This window comes from Copadichromis virginalis, linkage group LG5 (assembly GCF_057382275.1).
Source record: "Copadichromis virginalis isolate Kocher_CV1m ecotype Utaka linkage group LG5, C_Virginalis_male_GT1.1, whole genome shotgun sequence".
NCBI classification, from domain to species: domain Eukaryota; kingdom Metazoa; phylum Chordata; class Actinopteri; order Cichliformes; family Cichlidae; genus Copadichromis; species Copadichromis virginalis.
Window position 1 is genome coordinate 39,807,766 of NC_140622.1, and position 19,657 is coordinate 39,827,422.

Genomic DNA, 19,657 nt, shown 5'->3' on the forward strand with positions numbered 1-19,657 from the left:
ATGGACAATTTGCAAGTTTCTCTCAAATATCCACCAAATTTGGCGTAGCTGCAGCTCAGTTTTTCTGTTTCTTACAGGCCAGACACTACGTGCAGACTGTGACAGCAGAATTCCCCCAAATACCTCCACACAATCCAGTAAACGATTTTTTAATGGTCAACCCAACCTCAAGGGGCATAATATCAGCCTTGTACAATTTAATTTCCAATGTTTCCTCCAGCTGCTATCAAATCTAAATGGGAACAGGACCTTACCTTTCATATTACGGATGAACTGTGGGCCTCTGTCCTTGGCCAGGTTCTGTGTTTTTGGTTTAGTTGGGCAGCAGGCTGCCAATTATTTGTTGTTTAATGGTTAGGAATAACAGAGTTAATATTACTTTCTAGTATCAGCTGTATGGGATCAAATTGTGGTCATAAATATTTTGTACTTGTAAATCAGGATTTGTGTGTGTAAAAAAGATTTGTGTGCGGACTTTGCTAAAAAAATACGTGTGAAACTCTGCACTCAAGTTTCAAGTTACAAGTACGAATTTCGACCCTATTTTTCTTCCTTTCATCTGATTGGCCAATGTCATGTCAATCACAAATTTAACAATCCAATCAGAGAACAGATGGGTTTGGCTGGCAACCGCCATGGCAGCTGACACAGCACTCAATAACTTAGAGGTCAAGGCTGCCATGATGGCGGCCGATGGCTCACAGCAAAACAGTTCAGTGTTACTGGCGACTTCCATTGCAATAACTGGCCTGCGTTACTTGTGAAGCATCAGGTGTAATGGCCCTGTAGTAATCGGCCCTTAGCACACAGAAAATGACCAGTAAACAATGGACAACATATGTTTTTAAAGTTTACAATTTATATTTGCATTTCAAGTTATGAAAATGATTTGTTAAACATGTTTGTGGTTGTTGCAGTTAAAAAAATTTTTTTTCTATTTTTCTGATTTTAGATCAATTGTGTTAATACAGTAATTAGCTTTAAATAAATATTATCAGGTATGGCTGGTGTGGAAGGGTTTTTTTTTTTTTTTTTTTAAATGATAGCATGTCTTAGCTTTGCAAAGCTCCACCTGGACAGACCACAAGTCTTCTGGAACAATGTCCTTTGGACAGATGAGACCAACATGGAGATGCTGGTCCATGATCACAGCACCCCCACACTAACTGTCAGCATAGTCCAGAAGGGCTGATTTGGGCTTGTTCTGCAGCCCCAGGACCATAACACCTTAGTCGACCACAAAGCGTTCCTGAGTCAAATGTGAGGCCAGCTGTCTGACAGACCCAATTTGGATCATACAACAGGCCAATGATCCCGACCACAGCAGCAAATCTCCAACAGAATGGCTGAAAAAGGAGAGAATCAAGGTGCTGCAGTGGTCCAGAGTCCATGAAAGTCCAGTGAACTGAAACTACGCCGTAAAGAACAGTACACTTTCACATAAATATACATATTTTTAAAAAATCAAACATTAATTTTAGTGACATTTGACCCAGTGAATCCTTCACACACCTGGGATCACAGGACTCCTGCAATGAAAAATCGCTTTAGCTGGCGTCGCAGCATCAGTCCAGTCGACGGTACGTGGATAGAATAGTAACAAAAACAACACAGCAAGGATACGCCAAGAAGCTTCAAGTCTGTATTTTTACTGTAACTTTTCATTTGTTGCCTTTGTGTCTTAAGACTCATGTTTCATCAGTTTGTCATCACTTTTTATATTTCACTCATCATCGTCTGAAGGTTTTGTCTGCCTGCTAGTTTGTTGCGGCACATTTTAAAAAAATAAAATAAAATAAAAGACCTTTGACCCAGTAAAATATAATATTGGGGAGCTGGTTCTATTTTTGTAACCTGGTGTTATTGGAGGAGTGGATGTGATGCACACAGACAGTTAAGAAACGAGAACTACAAAAGAGTGCAAACAGTTTAATGAGTCATTTAGACGAAAACTCAACTTCTTTATTCCATCAGCACTTTGACTATTTCGGCCTCCACCTGTTCTCAGATGTTGGGGAGGAACAGAAACAGAAGGAAAGCTGAGATGTTCTCCAATTATTTACAAGGCTGGACGACACAAATCATACGAAAAACAACAACTGAAGAGCTGCCGATCCACCTCCGTGCTCGCTCTACTCATCTGTGAACAGACTACAGTCTGATTTCTTTCAAGAGATTAAAACGATTTATTTCCCCAGACATGTCAAAAGCTTTAGTGCGTCTTCAGTTTGTCTGCAAACAGCGTCATGAGAAGTCCGTACAGGAAGCCGCCGGCGAGGAGCAGCACGGTGCTGGAGATAGGGCCGAGCGACAGGAGGGCTCCAAACACGTAGAAGAGAAGCAGCAGCAGTATGGTCCTGTAGCTGGCCAGCGGGCGAAGGCTCAGCTTCGGCCGCTGGCTCCTCTCCAGCACGTGCCGCGACATCGGGCTGTGCTTCAGTTTGGTGCTGGAATCGAGATTCGTCAGGTAGTGACGACCCAGACGGCCCAGGAAGTCCGGACGCGAGCACAGTGCATTCATGTGTCGTCCAAACTGTGAGGGGGCAACAACAGACACGCGAGCACGTGTTTCATTCACAGTCAAATATGAAATTTACACACGTGAGCACAAACAGTGAAGCAGCTGCTTACTGAGCTTAAAAGCTGTACTTTGTGTTTTGAAGAACTGAAACTGTTAAAAATATGAAAGGGTGAGGGCGGCAACAGTTTGAAGACAGCTGAAAAACAAAGGTTACATTTGTCCTTTGTTACGTGTCGCTGTGCTGCTCTCCATCCTCACGTGCCCCGACTGTTTCTACTGTGTTCTACTCTCAGCCCTTCTTGAGTCGTATTTACGACGCCCTTGCAGGCTTGCCTACAGACAGCACTCACCCTCTCATTAATCAGAGAAGAGATCCTGTAGAAGAGCCTGACCAGCAGGGCGTTCTCATAGCTCCTAATGGGCTGCAGCTCCGGGTCTCCCTGATAGTGAATGTCAAACCTGCGCAGTCCATTTATGATCTGCAGAAAAACACACACGATCTCTTTAGGCAGTTCTCCTCCGTCCATAACCCTAACGTCTTCCTCTTTTAGGATCACATACTGACCTGCCTCCGGCCCAGGTCAGTCAGGATCAGCCCGTTCTCACTCTGCACGCAGTCTGGCAGCTGTTTGCTGTTGCCATCATCCTCCAAGGAGCCCAGGTTTGATATGAGCTGATTCAGCTGCCCCTGGTTTAGCTGCAAAACAACAAAAACCCTCCTGTTACAGAGCCCAGCTTCAAACAAAGGACAGGCTTACATGAACGTGCTGCATTCTCCAAGCTGGGAGTGAATAAAAACATCCAGACTAATCTGACCTTAAATATCTGGCACAGGTTTTCCAAAGCTCTGTCCAGGAACTCGTGGGTCTTTTTCAGATATTCTCCGGTCTCCTCTGGCTCGGCTCCGGGGAAGCTGTGGTTCAGATCAGATGCACCGAGTCCAAACCAGGACAGGAAAGATTTATTAGCCGCCACCTCACTCGAATGATCTGATATCCTCTTGGCCGTCTGTCTGGCTTGTACAATGATCTGGATTAGCTTCATGACCTGCGGGATGGACAGGAGGTGAAAACTTGGAGCAACACAGGTGTTTTCTGTACCTCTGTGGTTTACACAGGTAAACTTACCGCTCCTCTGAGCTCCGTGCCAAACATCTGCTTGTACTGACAGTCCTGTCCTTCCAAACCGTAGACGTGGCTCTTCACCTTGAACACCATGTCCGTCACCACCCGCTGCCGTGACGACAGGTAGCTGCCTCCTTGTCCTGGCGTCAGGTAGCCGCGGGGCTGCCGGTGGTGGAGGACGTGCTCGGGCTCCAGGAACAGCTGCTCACCTGCAGGGAGACCATTCCAGGTGTTTGTGGGACAACAAAGTGACAAAGCCACTGTGCAGCCTTAAGTCACGTGGTCATCATTGGTGGTAACTTTTCACCAAGTAATGATTCATTTCTACATTAGTGTCAAGAAATATGAAAAATGCCAATCATATTTTCTAAAAGATATCCAAACAGATCCACGTCATCAAGGTTTTATTTTTAACCAGTGTGAGAACAAAACACTAACACTTCACTTAATGAGCTAATGGAAAGTTCAGATGCTCATATGCAGATTTGTGAACAATACTAATGAGCCCAGCATTGTCCCTCGTCACCTTTCTGGGTCATTTCTGCCAGGTTAGGCTGAGCGAAGACTTTGGCCACCCTGAAGACCATCAGCGCATTTTTGGCATTCACCAGATCGGTCCTGACCGCTCGGTTCAAAAACACCTGGAAGAGCTTCGTGTACATGAGCAGGTTCTCATGAACAAAGGACTCCCTGCAGGAGAGAAAGTTATCATCAGAACCTCATCTGTCAGTCTGAACCCCAAAACAGCAACAATCCCCAGACTTTCACCTTTCTGAGGGTCCGAGTCAGAGCTATGACTCAGTCAGCAAAAAGAACGACAAGCCCAAAATATCAGGTTTCATTAAAAATCTATTAAATATGTCTCCTAATTAGACACGACACAGACCTTCAAAGTAAAACAGGAAGTATACACTGACAACACAAACTCCAGAACATAAAATAATAACAAACACAAAATGCTGGCTCAACGACACAAAGGGAGGAAAAACAAGATGAAGATTTTATGGACGAGCACTTCAGAGTCCACTCTGCTCACCATTTTTCAGGCACGGTTCTGTTTTGGTCGGGCTGAGGGTTTGGCTTCTCCCCGGTGTATCTCCAGGGCTGGATGTAGCTCAGCCACGTCTCCAACACCTGAACACGGATAAAATACGCTCGTAGCAGCAAACTGCGTGTTCATGGAGCAAAACAAGCGATCACGTCAGGATGTGAGAGACCTACCGCTCTGAAAGACGCGTCCAGAGGCCAGTGACCGAAGCAGTGCTGCAGGAACAGGTACAGCTTCTGGTGCACAAAGCGCTGCACCACCACCCTGTGGGGGAAACACAAAGTTAACTAAAACCTTCATTTAATGATCCACTTCCTGCTTTTGTTCTTTTATTTAAAGTCAGGGCTGTAGAGAAGCTACTACTGCATGCTGACACATGATGCATATCTAAAAGCATCAACCAAATCAATCAAATCTGCTTTACTTACTTAATATTTTATTTTAGTAATAAATGTTCTACTTCCACAAAGTCTGACAGCAGCGTGTGTGACTGACCTCTTAAACTCTTCCAGCGGGCTGGTGTGGGTGTGCGAGTGGGCGGAGGGCGAGGACGACAGCTGCTCAGGCTTCAGGCTGTTGGAGAAGGCGTGTACGTGTTTCACCAGGAGACGCACCACCAGCACGTGCTCCTCCGTCGGGCTAAAGGGCTCCTGCAGAGGGAAGCGGTCACACACAGTGCTCGGACATGACGCCAAATATGCCCAATCGCAGCCAGGATTGATGGAAAAAGCAGCCATCGCAATGCGTCCCAATCCACAAGCAGCCAAACAATTACCAGAGAGAACAGAGGTCCCACACTCAGGAGCCGGAGGGCTTTCACACGGTGTGGACTGACTCTGGAGCACCATGAAGGAATTTATACCGTACTGAATTTAATCTGAGTGTGATCGCTAACATCACAAACTCCGGATGAAAAGCTTCCGCTGACACTGAACTTAAACACACTTTGCAATTTGCATATTTTCCTTGTAAATGTTTCGCCTGAACACTTAATTTATTTACCGTTTCCCTTCAGTGACCCTAACGTTCCTGTTTTATTAAAAAATTATTTATATATTAAAACTGTGAGAAACTAAGAGGTGGGACCTCAGTGCTCGAAGCTGCTTCATCAACCAGCTGCACGTTTCCTCGTCTGGACATCATCAGGAAACACAAACAAGCAAAGCGAGGAAAGTAATGATATTTACATGTTTCTGATTGGCATGGAAAAAATGATCAATGTCACATTTGATAAGAAATCATTTCTTAAAATAAGAAGTTCTGATTTGATTGTAGTAGTATCTTTGCTTTCAAAAGATTAATGCTGCCAATAGAGAGAAACACTACAAAAACAACAAAGCACAGCAGACAGTGTAAAAAGCATGCCTGTAAAAAAAAAGAAAAAGCAAGAACCACACCCAAACCAGATTCATTTTCAAAGCTTCATTCCTGGATTACTTTCTCTTTCAAGGATACTTCTCTGTAAAATTCATAATTTACAGTCAGACTCAAAGGAGACAGGCCAATCATCCTCTGGTTTACCGACAGCAGCCAAAGAGTTAAACGCTGTTACCGTATAATGTGGGCAATCTCTGTCTTTTAATAATCAGCTGAAAGTCAATAAGCATGGCTAAGTTCTAAAGTAGAAATAATCCCTGAAACTATGATTAAAATATCTTAAATTAACAGAGAGCTGCGCTTTTTATTAAACAAGCTTGCAGAATGAAGCTAAACAGCCGCTGCTATCATCTGCCATCTACAGGCCGGTGACTGGAATGACATCGTCTGGTTGTTGTTACCAGAGAAGTAACCTTGACTGTGAGCTTGAGTGGCTGAGCTTTACCTCCAGGAGGCCCCAGAGGGGCGGGGGTGAATGAAAAGGTAAAAGTACTTGGTAGGTGTGGAGGGTCCCAGAGCCTGGTGGGGCGTGGGGTTGGCACGGCATGCTGGACATACTGAGGCGGTACTGCAGCAGCGCCAGCTGTTCACCCGTAACCACCAGGAAGGGGGGGTAGAGGAAGATGAGGAAGAGGAAAGACAACGACGAAAGGTGGAGGAGCAACAGTGAAGAGAGGGGGAGAGGGGGAAAAAGTGAGGAAGAGGAGGCAGAGAACGAAAAAGGTGGCAGGAGGAAGTTACACGTGAGAACAGGAGCAAAGGAGGCAGCAAAAACAGGAGCGAGAGCGCAACCAGACAAACAATTGGCCGGAAATATTCAGGAGAAAAAGAGCAGGAGACAGGAGAGGAGACACAAAGACAACAAAGTGACTTTGGGAACAAAATGAACGGCTGGGGGCGACGCAGACGCCGTTCCTACACCAGACGTGAGTTACGTGACTGTAGGGACGGGAATCATTTCACTCCAAAATATTAGGCTTTGTTCATTAATACTGAAAATGTATCTGAAACCCCCAAATCAACCAGGAAAGAGTGAAAAAACGAGCGGGAAAAATCCCAGTTTGTGTTTTTAACCCGTCACTGTAGATCCAAACGGAAATCATTCCCATTCCTACTGTTCAACACAAACAGAGGGAACTCAACACTGTAAGATTTTGGGGTTTGTGTGTAAGATTAAAGTAATTATTAGCATCAAACTGGACTGGATCGGACTGAACTGTGAATTATGCAAAGCTGAAAAAGTGGTGCTGGAAATGAGCACAGCACGCCTCCAAAATCTTGCAGGTTAACTCCACTCTTATATATAACAGACACAGTGACCTCACACAGCATTTAACAAGTTCAGGAGACAACAATTAAAATCGCGTTTACTCTTCGGGACGGTCAGAATGTCACACACAGGGAGTCCACCGTTTCCTCTGCAGTCTCACGGTAAACGGTCTGTATTTGTATATCGCTTTACTCGTCCTTAAGGACCCCAAAGCGCTTTACACAACCAGTCATCCACATTCACACACTGGTGATGGCAGCTACATTGTAACCACAGCTCTTATCTTAGCTAACGTGCATCACTTTTGACTTTCAGGTAACTGCAGACAAAAGCACAGCTGCAAAGAAACTGCAGTTGGGTGGATATTCAAGTAGGTAACATGCTGACCGTGTAATAAATAATAATACAGATGAGGGGGTCTAAGCACATGCTGTATATCTACAGTGTCATGCACACTGTATACAGTGCAGGTGAAATAAACACCAACATAAGCGTCTGTCGCACTGAGACACACATTTATGCACACATTGATCCACTCCACCGTGACTTTATGCTGTGTTGCACATACACATGGAGAACATACCAGCAACACGCTTGCTGACACGGACATGCAGCATGCAAAGGATGTGGTAGGAAGCAAAAGCACTACTACCAGGAACATGCCCCAATCGCTTTATGCAGGAGCTCTAAGCTCAGACCGAAGAGGCTGTTTACAGCAAGTATTCAACTACAAACTGATGCCTCAAGCAGAGCAGCTGCTTGAGGAGTGAATACGCAGAGACGAGGCTGAAGATGCTTAACTAATAATAATAAAAACAACAACAACGTGATTTATGTATTTTACAAATCACGGGACCTCATGGGTGTGAAGGAGGGGCTGTGGTCAGCCAATCAGCCGTGCGAAGTGGACAGGTGTGTGTGTGTGGGAGGAAATGTACATATCTTACCTTTACCTGAGGAGACTGCAGCTTCTGATACATTTCCAAGGAGTAGTGATGGAGCCAGATCTCCACAAACATCTGAGGAAGATCAAAACACATATTTTGAGGATTAATCATTAGTCATTTCTGTGAAGTCTCTTCACTGCCGTTCAAATGTTTTGTTTGTAACAGTAAGTGTAGTACGAGTCATAATTAAAGCCAAATCTAGCCAAATTCCACTGAAGATCATCTTCTTGCACCTCAGTGAGGCAGTGGTCCTGTTCTGACCACTCACACCACCGTCTCTGATTTCACCACGACTCAAACTTAAGCAGGCAGAGTGACGCCGTTGGCCACAACCGACACGTGACATCACGTGAACTGGTCCTCCAAGGTGAGACTGTCCACTGTAACAATCTGAGGAGTCTGAAGGAGAACACTCAGAAAACTGGGATTAAATTTACTACACCCCTGAGATTTATCTGCCCACAACTTCTGCAGATTTAAAGTCGGACTGTTCTGACACAGTGAAGGATCCACAGCCCGTCACAGAGCCAGTGGGACAGAACAGAAGTGGCAGTGAGAGATCTAAAGACAGCTGCGGTGCTGAAGATGATCCTGAAGGGGAGATTGAAGAAATTGAAATCAAGTATGATTTAGATTTTCTTCGGACGGTTCCTGCAACTTCCACAAGAAATAAGCTGATTAATCACACCTAAAAATACCAGTTACAGCAGTCATATCCACGTCCACAGTCCAAACAAAGGCAGACCCAGAGCTGTATCTGCATCCTACCTGTAACAGGGTTTCAGACCTCCAGATTTCCTGGGCTGCGGGATCAGCGTTCACTGAGGGCTGATGGAATATGTGATGCTTCAGGAGACTGGGGCTATGGATGCCGTAACTGGCAAAAGAAACACTGGACGATCTGTTGAAGGCACAGGAAGAGTCTGAAATCAAAGCTTTTCAGGAAATGCAGGATTTTTGTGTTACACAGTATTAAACATTCAAATGTTTCTGCCATTAAAGATTCGTCTTGTCACTAGTACCTCGGTGAAGGAGCAGAAACAGAGCCTCTGGAGTCGGAGAAAGGGGAAGGAGGAACGCTTCCTTCAGTGGGGAGGAAGTACTTCAGGTAAGTGTCCACCAGCACAAAGTAGGCGCTGTCTGTGGAGCTCCCGTACTGGCCTGGAGGGTAGTTCTGAAATCATAAAAAAGGGCTTATTAGTTTTTGATCAGGTGGTTCAATAAAAAAAATATAAAAGTGAATAATGTGTTAGTGGCAACCTCACCTTTGGTGAGATGAGACAGTAGGCAAAATTGAACATGAAGAATTCAAATGGGTCTGAAGAAGGTTAAGGAACAACCCGACTGATCTCATAAGAGCATAATTCATTCCTTCTTTAATTAAGAAATCATAAGAAATCAGAAATGAAAACATTTATGGTTCAGACGTTTGGAAACAAAGATTTTTTTCCGTTAGACTACAGAGACCAGATACATGTGGGCGACCTGGTCCTAAAACCAGCAGCTCTACAAGTGATTGTTTCATCAATCCTTCAAGAGCTCCATAAAGAAAACTCAGACTTTGCTGTTTGCATTGCAAAGGATACTGAAAGCGATGTTCAGCGTCAGGAGACCAGAGAGAGGGAACTGCAGCTTGTTGTGGAACAGCGGGCAGTCTGGGAGAACGCCCTCCTGGATGCAGGCTTTCACAGGACCCTAGAAAAATTAAAACAGTCTCAAACTCTCCCAAAAGACATTTTGCAGTATCCATACAGGACCAGTGATGTGGTTACAGCAGCTCTGTGTGTCTGAACAGTCACTCCAACATAAAATGATAATATTTAACTTCAAACGTCTGACTACAACAGCCAGAGGTGACGAGGCAAATATTCTTACTGGGAGATAATTGATTGGTATTTCATATTTGTACTCTTCCGCCTGAAGTTTATACACAAGTTTCATCATTGGACCACTGAAAAAAAGAGAGAAATAAAAAAATATTTTAATATTTTAAAAATACGAGTGCATGACATTCTAGAAAACAAAAAGATTACAAATGGAAGCGCTATATGACATTAAAAATATACTAGACGTGCTCTTCAGTGCTCTTCGAGTTTCTCCTTCTGCCAAATTTACTAAATATTTTGAATCTTATTAACAGATTAAAAACCTCAGCAGGTTTCCATGATATTCCACTCAGCTGATATGAAGCTACCTGGGATTTAGGAAGTCCATAACAATGTTGTACTCGTTGCTCCGTGAATGAAGCAATCGAAGGTTCCAGCCAGCGATGACACCATCCAGGCTGCCAAACACACACTCTACCAGCCAAGGAAAGATCAGGTGCAGCTCCTACAGGCAGGAAACACACACACACACACACACTAATAAGAAACACACTTTAACGTTTGTCTGCCTGACAAATAAACATATTCAGGCCTCCATCTCACTGTGACACTGCAAGTCCTGACTACAGTGGAGCCAACAGAGAGCAACAAAACTGCACTCATCCTTTGTGTCCCTCAGCAAACACCCACAGCTGCTTGCAAACAGAACCCCAGCTATCCACAGAGACCCCCACATGCCTCAGGAAACAATGGTCTCCACTGATCTGGGGCACAAATGTCTGAAGCTCGCAAACACCGAACAACCCTGGGCTGTGACTGATGACAGAAATAGATTTGTGGCCTGAAAAGTGAGGCCAAAGCACAAGTGCCTCAAACTTGCATTCAGGGTAACCAGATCATAATGTGATCTTCTTTTACTACCAGCCAAAATGCAGCACAAAATGTTGGACTGCCCAGAATGACACAAAAGAACAGATGTACAACAAAATGTTTGTGCCTCCAAGAAAGAAGAAAACAAAAAAACAAAACAAAGAGTCAACGGGACGTTTAGTTGTATGATGAATGCTCTGCCTGATATCACAACACCAGAGAGGAAGTAGCATGCAAACAAACAGCCGTCTGTCCCGGTTCACTGTGCAGGCTACATGCATCCAATGTCGTGTCCTACCAAAACTTATTAGATTCATGACAGACGGGGCCTTGCAGTCACACTGTGGCATCTGAAAGCAGGCTGCATTCCAACAATTCAGTTATCTTGGATTTATGTGCACATCTTTCAGAGTTCAGTTCAAAGTTCAAATTTCTTCTGGGAGGAATCCATGACACTCAAAATGAAACTACGCAATTAGTGAATGTGAAACCTTAAACTGATCTCTGCCTGAATTCCCTTACTGTATCTCCCGGTCTGAAAATATCTTTGCAGCTATTTCTCATGTGGGAGTTCATGCAAACCTTCCAGCAGATATTCTACCGACTGTTTTCACAGCAAATAAAATGAATCCAGGGATAAATACCTTTGCAGGATACTCATCTATGATCTTCACCAGATCCTGGCATCGCTGCAGGAGAGGTTTGGTGGTAGCATCGGCTTTCAGGTTGGCCTGAAACAACATCACATGTCACAACATATTCATGACCAGAGAGGAGTTATTACCTTTAAATGACTTCATAACTAAGTCAGGTCAGAGATGCAGGACTCAGAGACTCACCAGCAGGAAACTGGGCTGCTGTAACGTTGGATTAGCCATTAAGGACTCCGATGTTTCTTTCTACAACTGTACAGTCCACCTGGATCCTGCTGCAGTGGCAATAACACAAACTTTAATCAAAAGTCTAACTTTAACAGTTTTAACACGTTTAACGGGGAAACTTTTGTTGGCTTATCACTAACAGAAGTGGATGCTAACCGTGCTGTTAAAGAGACTGCAGTGTCTGCCATTGAAGGAATCCTCAGCAGGAGGACAATCCATCAAAAGCAGCACTCAAGTTAGCACGAGCGGGCTAGCAAAGGCTGCTAATAGAGCTAGCACAGACAGCTAATAGTAGCTTAAACTAAGAGTAATGGTCGTTAAATCGGCCTTTAATTAAATACAACACACGTCACAATCACACAACACATTCTCCGCTTTCAAATCAGCACCGTCTCACCTTTTCTCGCGATTATTTTTCAAAACTACAGCCAATTCCCCAGAAACCGCGTTCCCATCAGTGCAGTTCAAATACGACTACACTGGTTCTCCTCTTCTTCGTTGGTGTTTTACTTCACTCCAGATGGTTGATGATCGTATTATCGTACATTACTGCCACCTGCTGGAATTATTGATGCACTGCAATGTCAATTTCTCCCTCAGAGGCCGAACGTTTCCATCCCTTCTGCGCACGTCTGAGGTAAATCCGGCCAACAACAATCTATTTTATTCTTCTTTTAATAAAAAAACAAACAAACAAAAAACAATCCTCGAATATTGTTTATGTACTCTGAAAAAAAATTGTTTTTCTATGTCTGACTTTTTTTTACTTAAATTCTACAAAACGTTTTTATTTACGTGTTTTCACTTTTTCACTTTATTTATGTCTCAGCACAGTCTCAATTGACATTCCAGGACAGGGTCCACTGCAGGAGAGCTAAACGGTGCCAGTAGGGCTACAAAACAACCTCCAGCAGGGCACGCATGTGCATCTTTCTGCTCCAACTATCAGAATGAGACTCCAAGAAGAGGACACGAGGGCGCGATGTGTGGAGACCTGTGCTTAGAGCCCAGGACCGTGCAGCTCAACCAGAATTCAGCCAAAAACTCCAGAACAAAAAAGAAAATGCACAAATGTTTTTCTTTGTTTTATTTTCACTGAGTTATCATTTGTGGCTTATTCACATACAGTAAAGACGATGACATTACACGGTCTGGAAGCTTATTAGAGCTGTGAAGTAAAAAAGTTTGATATTTGCTTATGAGGAAAACACAGGTTTATATAAACTTACAAAATGCAGTAAATTCTACAGGATACAGAAAGGAAACTAGAAAAATAGAGTTCTTTAATATACATGGACGTAAAGAGCTATACATAATGTTTCAAGCAAGGTCCATTTCATGTGTGCGTTTCCATCGAGGCCTTTAATCCGTCAGGTATGTGTGAAGCTTACGTCTCAGAACAAACATAGATGCCTGCTGAAAACTCTCGATAGTTTCTAATAAACAGGGTTACATGTGAAGCAGTAAACTGGGCAAACACTGGAGTCTGCTGTCAGCAAGTTAGATCATATAAATACGCTGCGTCTGTCTGCAGTGTGTCTGAGATCCCCCTCCAACTGTCAGTCAAACCTGAGTTTGGATGCAAACTGCACGCCAGCCACTGAGCTGTGTTAAAGGTCTGAATATTTAAACACGTAGAAGAGATATGAAAATAATAAAAAGGGTCAATCTGAGGTGTGTAAAACATGCATGGCAGAAATTTTGGCTTTTATAGATCCTCACTTGCAAAAGGAAACACATTAAGAAACAGTTTTAGGGACCTTTTAATTTACTTGTTTCATTTTTTGCACTGAAAGCCCACTAAATGCTGTCATCAGGGCAAAAACCACATAAAAATGAAAAAGCATGTCTGAAATAAATCCGAGTTCCCCTCTAAGCTCGCCTTCTCATGCAGCTCCAGACTGATTACAGAACTGCTGCTATTTTTCAATCAATCGGTCAAAGTCCTGTGCAACAAATCGAAGCGACCGTTTCACTTAAATGTCATTTTCAGAAAACTGGGCAAAGTCACAGAGAGAAAAAGCCCTGGTGAGTAAAGTGAACGATGACTAAGGCCAAGCTCCAGTGTGCAGCACAGAGGCTCAAACAGACTTCCAGGGGCTGACCTGAGAACAGCAGCAATGCCATCAGTCCAGAGCTGCACACAAAGATGACCCTGAAGGGGAGATCATCCAAATTTAAATCGGACCTTGCTTTTTTTGTTTATAGGTGAATAACTGGAACTTTAATTGCAGCTCATATCTATCAGCACATCTGTCACAGAATGCTGCAAACTAACTTACACTTACTTGGACTACTTTTCTACCAAATGATTTATCTGCCTGTAAACTATCAGCGACAGCTCATAAAAGCATGAAATGAGCTACAAAAACAAGACTTCAGAGACAGATACAGGTTTCTATCTTTCTACATACATCCTTATATTTCCATTTCCAAGTCTTTCTAAATACTAAAGAGTTCAGGACGAAGACAAACGAATCTCTTTTTCTGGAATATTAGTTTTTAATGGTAAATTATCATTAGTGTCACTTTGTTGGCCGGCTTTATTTGCTCAGGAAGCAAACTTTCTTGACTTGACCCCAGCGTGTCCTCTGCATGTACAGGATCTGTTGTCCTCGGCAGTCTCTGATCCTCCAGGCGACTAGAGAGGAACCTCGGGAGGGTTGTTCCTCCTCACGCGAGCCTTCCTGCTCTCCTGTTTCATCTTCAGCGCCCGCAGCTTCTGCTGCCGGCGCTTCTCGCGGTACCAAAGTTGCTCGCAGTACTCGTCCACGGTCAGACTGTTGCTTCCCACCTTGTGCAGGTCTTTGTAGCTCCTCAGAGGGAGCTGCTGAGGCAGCCACGAGTTCCCATGTCCTGGCAGAGAAGGCGGTGCGTGAGGGGAGCCCGGCTGGCTCAGAAACCCAGCAATCCCTCCTCCTCCGGCCGGGCCAGTTTTCCCCAGAATCACTGGGCCCGGGAGGTTGGGGTTGTGGCTCTGCATGTAGCGAGCTGGGTTGAGGCTGTGCTTGGGGATAATGCGAACGCGGTATCGAGCCAGGACCTGGGCGTAGGAGTGCTCGTGGCTGGTGCAGGTGTAAAGGCCCGAGTCGGCCTGTTCCAGGTGCTGAATGAGCAAGCCTCGCTTCATGTGGAAGGAGCGGTCGTCGTCGCTCTGAGGCAGCTGAGGAAAGAACGGCAAAAGTTCAGTCTGAGCTGTTCTTTGTATTCAAGGAGGTGCAGCAGAATATTGTGTGCACTCGTGTGCAGCAGTGCATTTTGGAACAATGGTAGTTAATGACAGTGGGACAGTTCGGATTTTAGCTGTTTCTACAGCCCACTGGTGGGTTTATATGCAACACGGCCTCGCTTTCTAAACATCTTTTAGACGTCCAATCTTGGTCAGGCAGAAACAAAGTCTTTCTGAGATACACTGTTTCTGTTTGCTCAGATTTAGCCAGAAAATAATGTCTGTTAATGTCTTGTCCTTTGGAGGTTCGGGACTAAAAATATATACAAATAAAACCAGAGGAAGGAGAACGTTTAGAGGGAAAATCCAGAGACTAAAGTCATGATAGTGTTTTTTGTGAATGAGCCACAGCAGAGAGAAGAAGAAGACTCTACTGTCAACATCTGTAAAAACCTGAATGCTTTTAATTTGAAAACTGAAAAGAGAGCAGTAAACTCACCTCTCTGCTTTCATGTGTCTGACCGACAGTCTGCTGCTGGCCGTCTGAGACCTGCAGCGTCCACCTGAGCTCCGCCTGGGACGAGCGAGGAACACACTCCAGGAAGGTGGAGTTTCCCTCAACACCGTACACCACCTTCACCTCCACAGAGTCTGAATCTGACAAAGACACAGGAAAACCCTTAGGGCATTGCTTTTTTGCTTTCACAGCTCTGCACACGGTGTGATGCTCCCAGGGAAATGATGGAAATGATTCTTTTCCTTTTGTAGTTATGTTCGTTTGAATGTGAGACGGCACAGGTGATAAAAGATTATACAGGAAAAAGCACTTTTTTTTTGCATAGAACTGTAAAATGAAAGATTTCCTTAACTGTAAAAAAAAAAAAGAGTTTTCTGTTATTTTTGACCACAAAACAGAGAAAGCCGCAGTTATGCGATACATCCACTAGACGGCGCCATATGCCCGTGTTCAGAACACCATGGTAACAACAGGCATTTTACCTTAATTTCACTTATTTTGTAAAAATACAAGGCGACCATTTTTAAAAAGTGCTGTCAGCTCCTGATAGTTAATACCAGTAATTAAATGTTCCTTCTCAGGTGAGACGAGTGATTCAGTGATTCAGTGGATTTTCTGTTCACAAAAAAGAAAAAGCAAAGGTTTCAGGAAAAGACAAACTGCCACTTCTGTTTTTCTCTAACACAAGCTAAACAGTTATTTAGGATCATGTACAGAATTCATCTCAGTCTGATGGTTTCGGACTCTAAAGGATAAATATCAGACACACACAAGTGTAAGAATTGACTTTATCTACTTTTATCGGCTAACTTTAAGAAACTTCCAGAGTGTCACACAGAGTGAATCGATGGGTCAGTCCTGATAGACGCGACTAAATCTGTCAGGAAAAACGTTTGGAGTGTAAAATCGCTTTCAACACCATCAGGCCGACCCTCCTGGGTGATAAGTTAGCAGCGATGCAGGTGGATGCTTCTCTGGTGTCCTGGATTGTTGATTACCTGACAGGAAGACCACAATATGTACGTCTCCCACAGTGTGTGTCTGACAAGGTGATTAGCAACACAGGGGCACCACAGGGGACTGTCCTCTCCCCCTTCCTCTTCACCCTCTACACCACAGACTTCAGCCACTGCACAGAGACCTGCCATCTTCAGAAGTTTTCTGATGACTCTGCGGTGGTTGGATGCATCAGCAGGGATGATGAGACAGAGTACCGGGCTGTGGTCGACTCCTTTGTCACGTGGTGTGAGCAGAATCATCTGCAGCTCAACGTGGCAAAGACCAAGGAACTGATCGTGGACTTCAGGAAGACCAGGAAACACTTGACCCCTGTTTCAATCCAGGGGGTCAGTGTTGACATTGTGGAGGACTATAAATACCTTGGAGTACACATTGACAATAAACTGGACTGGGCTAAAAACACCACAGCACTTTACAGGAAGGGCCAGAGTCGTCTCTATTTTTTGAGGCGACTGAGGTCCTTCAACATCTGCCAGAAAATGCTGAGGATTTTCTATGAGTCTGTTGTGGCCAGTGCGATCCTCTATGCTGTTGCATGCTGGGGGAGCAGGCTGAGGGTCGCAGATGCCAACAGACTTAATAAACTGATCCGTAAGGCCAGCAATGTTGTGGGGATGGAGCTGGACTCCCTCAAGGTGGTGTCGGAGAGGCGGATGCTGTCCAAGATAAAGACAATGTTGGATAACACCTCCCACCCACTCCATGACATGTTGGTCAGTCACAGGAGCTCGTTCAGTGAGAGACTGAGATTACCGAAAAGCACCACTGAACGACACAGGAAATCATTCCTGCCTGTGGCCATCTCCCTGTACAACGCATCCACTTAACACACTGTTTGCTGCTACAGCTACACATGTTTCTTTTCCAACTATTTATTTATAAGTGACTTATGTATGTATGTATGTATGTATATGTATATATTGTACTATTCTTAGTTAGCGTATTGTCTGTCTTGTCTTAATGTTGGTTTAAAATGGAGCACTGTAACAAAAAATAATTTCCCCCAGGGATCAATAAAGTATTCTGATTCTGATTCTGATTTGCAGTTTTTAACAGAACTTTAATGTCTTTCCTGAAAAGTTCACGTAGGCATCTGTCTGATACATGTTTGGAAAGAAATGACATGAATCACAAAATTCTGCACGTTAAGTATGACAAAGTTACTGTACGAAATAAATCAGCTTTGATTTATCAGGGGCTCACATTTAATATATGGAACGATCAATAACAAACATCAATAATGAAGCAGAAATGAAAGAATACAATAACGCCCACATGACTGGTGTCATATTAGACTCCCTGATCACACAGAGTATCTGAGCATCAGGTCATGTGATCGATTATGGGCCCACACAGCAGGTTTACGTTCCTGCCCCACAGTGACACTAACACTCTGCCACTGGTCACAGTGCAGCACATGTACACATGTAAGTGTGGACATGTCTGCTGTGTAACAGCTGCCAGGAGAATAATATTTTAAACAGTTTATTCACATCAGCAGAGGAAATGCTCACCGTCCTCTGTGTCTGGACACTGACTCCAGGGGTCTCCATACTTCACATCCTGTCTGCGCGCCCGCCTGACACGCACACGCACACACACACACACACACACACGCACACACACACACACACACACACACACACAGTTAGAATCTGTATTTATTAAACACTTCATTTAGGTTGAATTTAAAGGAGCAGACTTGAATCCGTGAGCTTCGTTCTTTGGTCGTTTGCACTCCTGACTCACAGCGAGAAGGTTCAAAGCTCTTTACTGTATTTGTTATTTGATTTATTCAGATAACAGCGACGATACCAGCACATGGATACTGTGAGTAACATGCAATCGATTGAACATAAAGACTTTTAGCCAGAGTTTGGTTCAAACATGGACGATGGATGGATGCACTGAGCCTCTCTCATGCTTTATATCAGCATTTATTTGTTTTTGTAAAAGCTGCACAGTCCTCTGATGATTTAATTCATGCTGAAAATGTTAAAAGCAGCTTTGTGTGTGCGAGCAGACGTCAGACTCATCGGTTAAAGCACAGCTGACAGCGGCAGCAGCAGATAACGGCGTGCCTTTAGATAAACTCGTATAAGTGCATTAAATCCTCCCCCTCGCTGTTGTTGCTGCGCTCCCCTGGTGCCAGAAAAAGGAGCTACTGAGATTATGAATGAGGAAACATGGAGTGAGAACAGGCTGTGAAAATACAGAGTGTTTGTTCAGACTTTTGTCAGGTCTCGTTCTGCTTCGGCCTCCCCGTTACCCCCCCAGCCCTCGCACCCATCCTCCCCTTTTTTAGCTTTAACTCATCTGCACGACTCCAAAAATCACAATTCCTGCATCCTTCTCTCTGTAAGTGTTTGAGGAAACTTGAGCGCAGCGTGTACTCAAGTCTTAGAACCTCACTGGCTGTGCAGGCGCACAATCAGCTGATACAGATGTCATTTCAGCTTTATGTCACTGCTGCGCCGCCCATTTGACCTTTTTTATCGCCCTTCTTATGGCAGAAATTCATGACAGAACTGCTTCATGGTCATTAAAAAAAGAAATGAGTTAATGTTTATTTTAGCAACGATCTGCAGAACCGAGGTTCAAAAATCACTTTCAATCATAGCGCGGTTCACTGGAGGTGCCAACTTACTCCTGGAGCAGTGCGAATGCAGGAGTTTTCATTTTCCACTTCATTTATATCTGTGAAAAAAGGCTCGTGAACGTGTTCTTGATTTAAATCCACGAGATTGTGTCATTGTTTTTTATCCTGAAGGCCATCAGAGGGACAGCAGAGCATGTTTTTACTGTACGGCAGAGGCTGTCAAAGCTCCAGAAGAAGTTCGGTTCTCACACTGCAAAATTTTAACGGCTAAAACTCCAGTTTACCGGCATCAGCACCGTGCACAGGTCGATCTTCCTGCTCCCCCGGCATGACCAATCACATATGAGAGGTCACACGAAGGTGGTCGTCAGCTCGATAAGTCAGCACGGGGTTTGTCAAACTAGGGGGCGGCTGTGCACACAGAGTCATCTACTAATTGGAAGGTCGGTGGTTCAATCCCTGGTTCTTCCAGTTTGCACGTTGCATGT

The 19,657-nt window shown here is 44.2% G+C and overlaps 2 protein-coding genes across 13 annotated transcripts in view; both read right to left on the reverse strand.

Annotated features, from left to right (window-relative positions):
* Nucleotides 1-1,909: 1,909 nt before the first annotated feature.
* On the reverse strand, nucleotides 1,910-12,359 carry smpd4 (sphingomyelin phosphodiesterase 4). 10 transcript variants are annotated; one of them, XM_085457786.1, is made up of 20 exons: nucleotides 12,262-12,359; nucleotides 11,823-11,908; nucleotides 11,628-11,714; nucleotides 10,479-10,618; nucleotides 10,163-10,238; nucleotides 9,874-9,982; nucleotides 9,553-9,605; nucleotides 9,310-9,461; nucleotides 9,056-9,188; nucleotides 8,288-8,359; nucleotides 6,516-6,653; nucleotides 5,189-5,343; nucleotides 4,867-4,957; nucleotides 4,682-4,779; nucleotides 4,172-4,335; nucleotides 3,649-3,854; nucleotides 3,338-3,568; nucleotides 3,087-3,218; nucleotides 2,872-3,000; nucleotides 1,910-2,533 (listed from the first exon to the last, which is right to left on the reverse strand). In XM_085457786.1, the coding sequence occupies exons 2-20, from the start codon at nucleotides 11,859-11,861 to the stop codon at nucleotides 2,213-2,215; spliced, it is 2,526 nt and encodes an 841-aa protein (XP_085313912.1). In that variant the 5' UTR covers nucleotides 11,862-11,908; nucleotides 12,262-12,359; the 3' UTR covers nucleotides 1,910-2,212. The 10 variants fall into 10 exon arrangements, with proteins under 10 accessions (XP_085313912.1, XP_085313918.1, XP_085313916.1 ...); XM_085457792.1 differs by having other exon boundaries at nucleotides 6,564-6,653; nucleotides 8,294-8,359; nucleotides 10,482-10,618; nucleotides 11,823-11,911; XM_085457790.1 differs by having other exon boundaries at nucleotides 6,564-6,653; nucleotides 10,482-10,618; nucleotides 11,823-11,911.
* A 577-nt stretch (nucleotides 12,360-12,936) lies between these two features.
* The window catches only part of LOC146710382 (semaphorin-3D), a 110,118-nt gene continuing 103,397 nt past the window's right edge, over nucleotides 12,937-19,657 (reverse strand). Inside the window, exons 16-19 of one of the 3 annotated variants that reach the window (XM_085457798.1) lie at nucleotides 18,085-18,149; nucleotides 15,533-15,690; nucleotides 14,853-15,027; nucleotides 12,937-14,783 (exon numbers count right to left, since the gene is read on the reverse strand). In XM_085457798.1, the coding sequence (XP_085313924.1) occupies nucleotides 14,506-14,783; nucleotides 14,853-15,027; nucleotides 15,533-15,690; nucleotides 18,085-18,149 (676 nt within the window). In that variant the 3' untranslated portion in view covers nucleotides 12,937-14,505. Of the gene's footprint in view, nucleotides 15,028-15,532; nucleotides 15,691-18,084; nucleotides 18,150-19,657 lie in introns of all 3 variants that reach the window. The other 2 variants (XM_085457797.1, XM_085457796.1) reach the window with 2 other exon arrangements.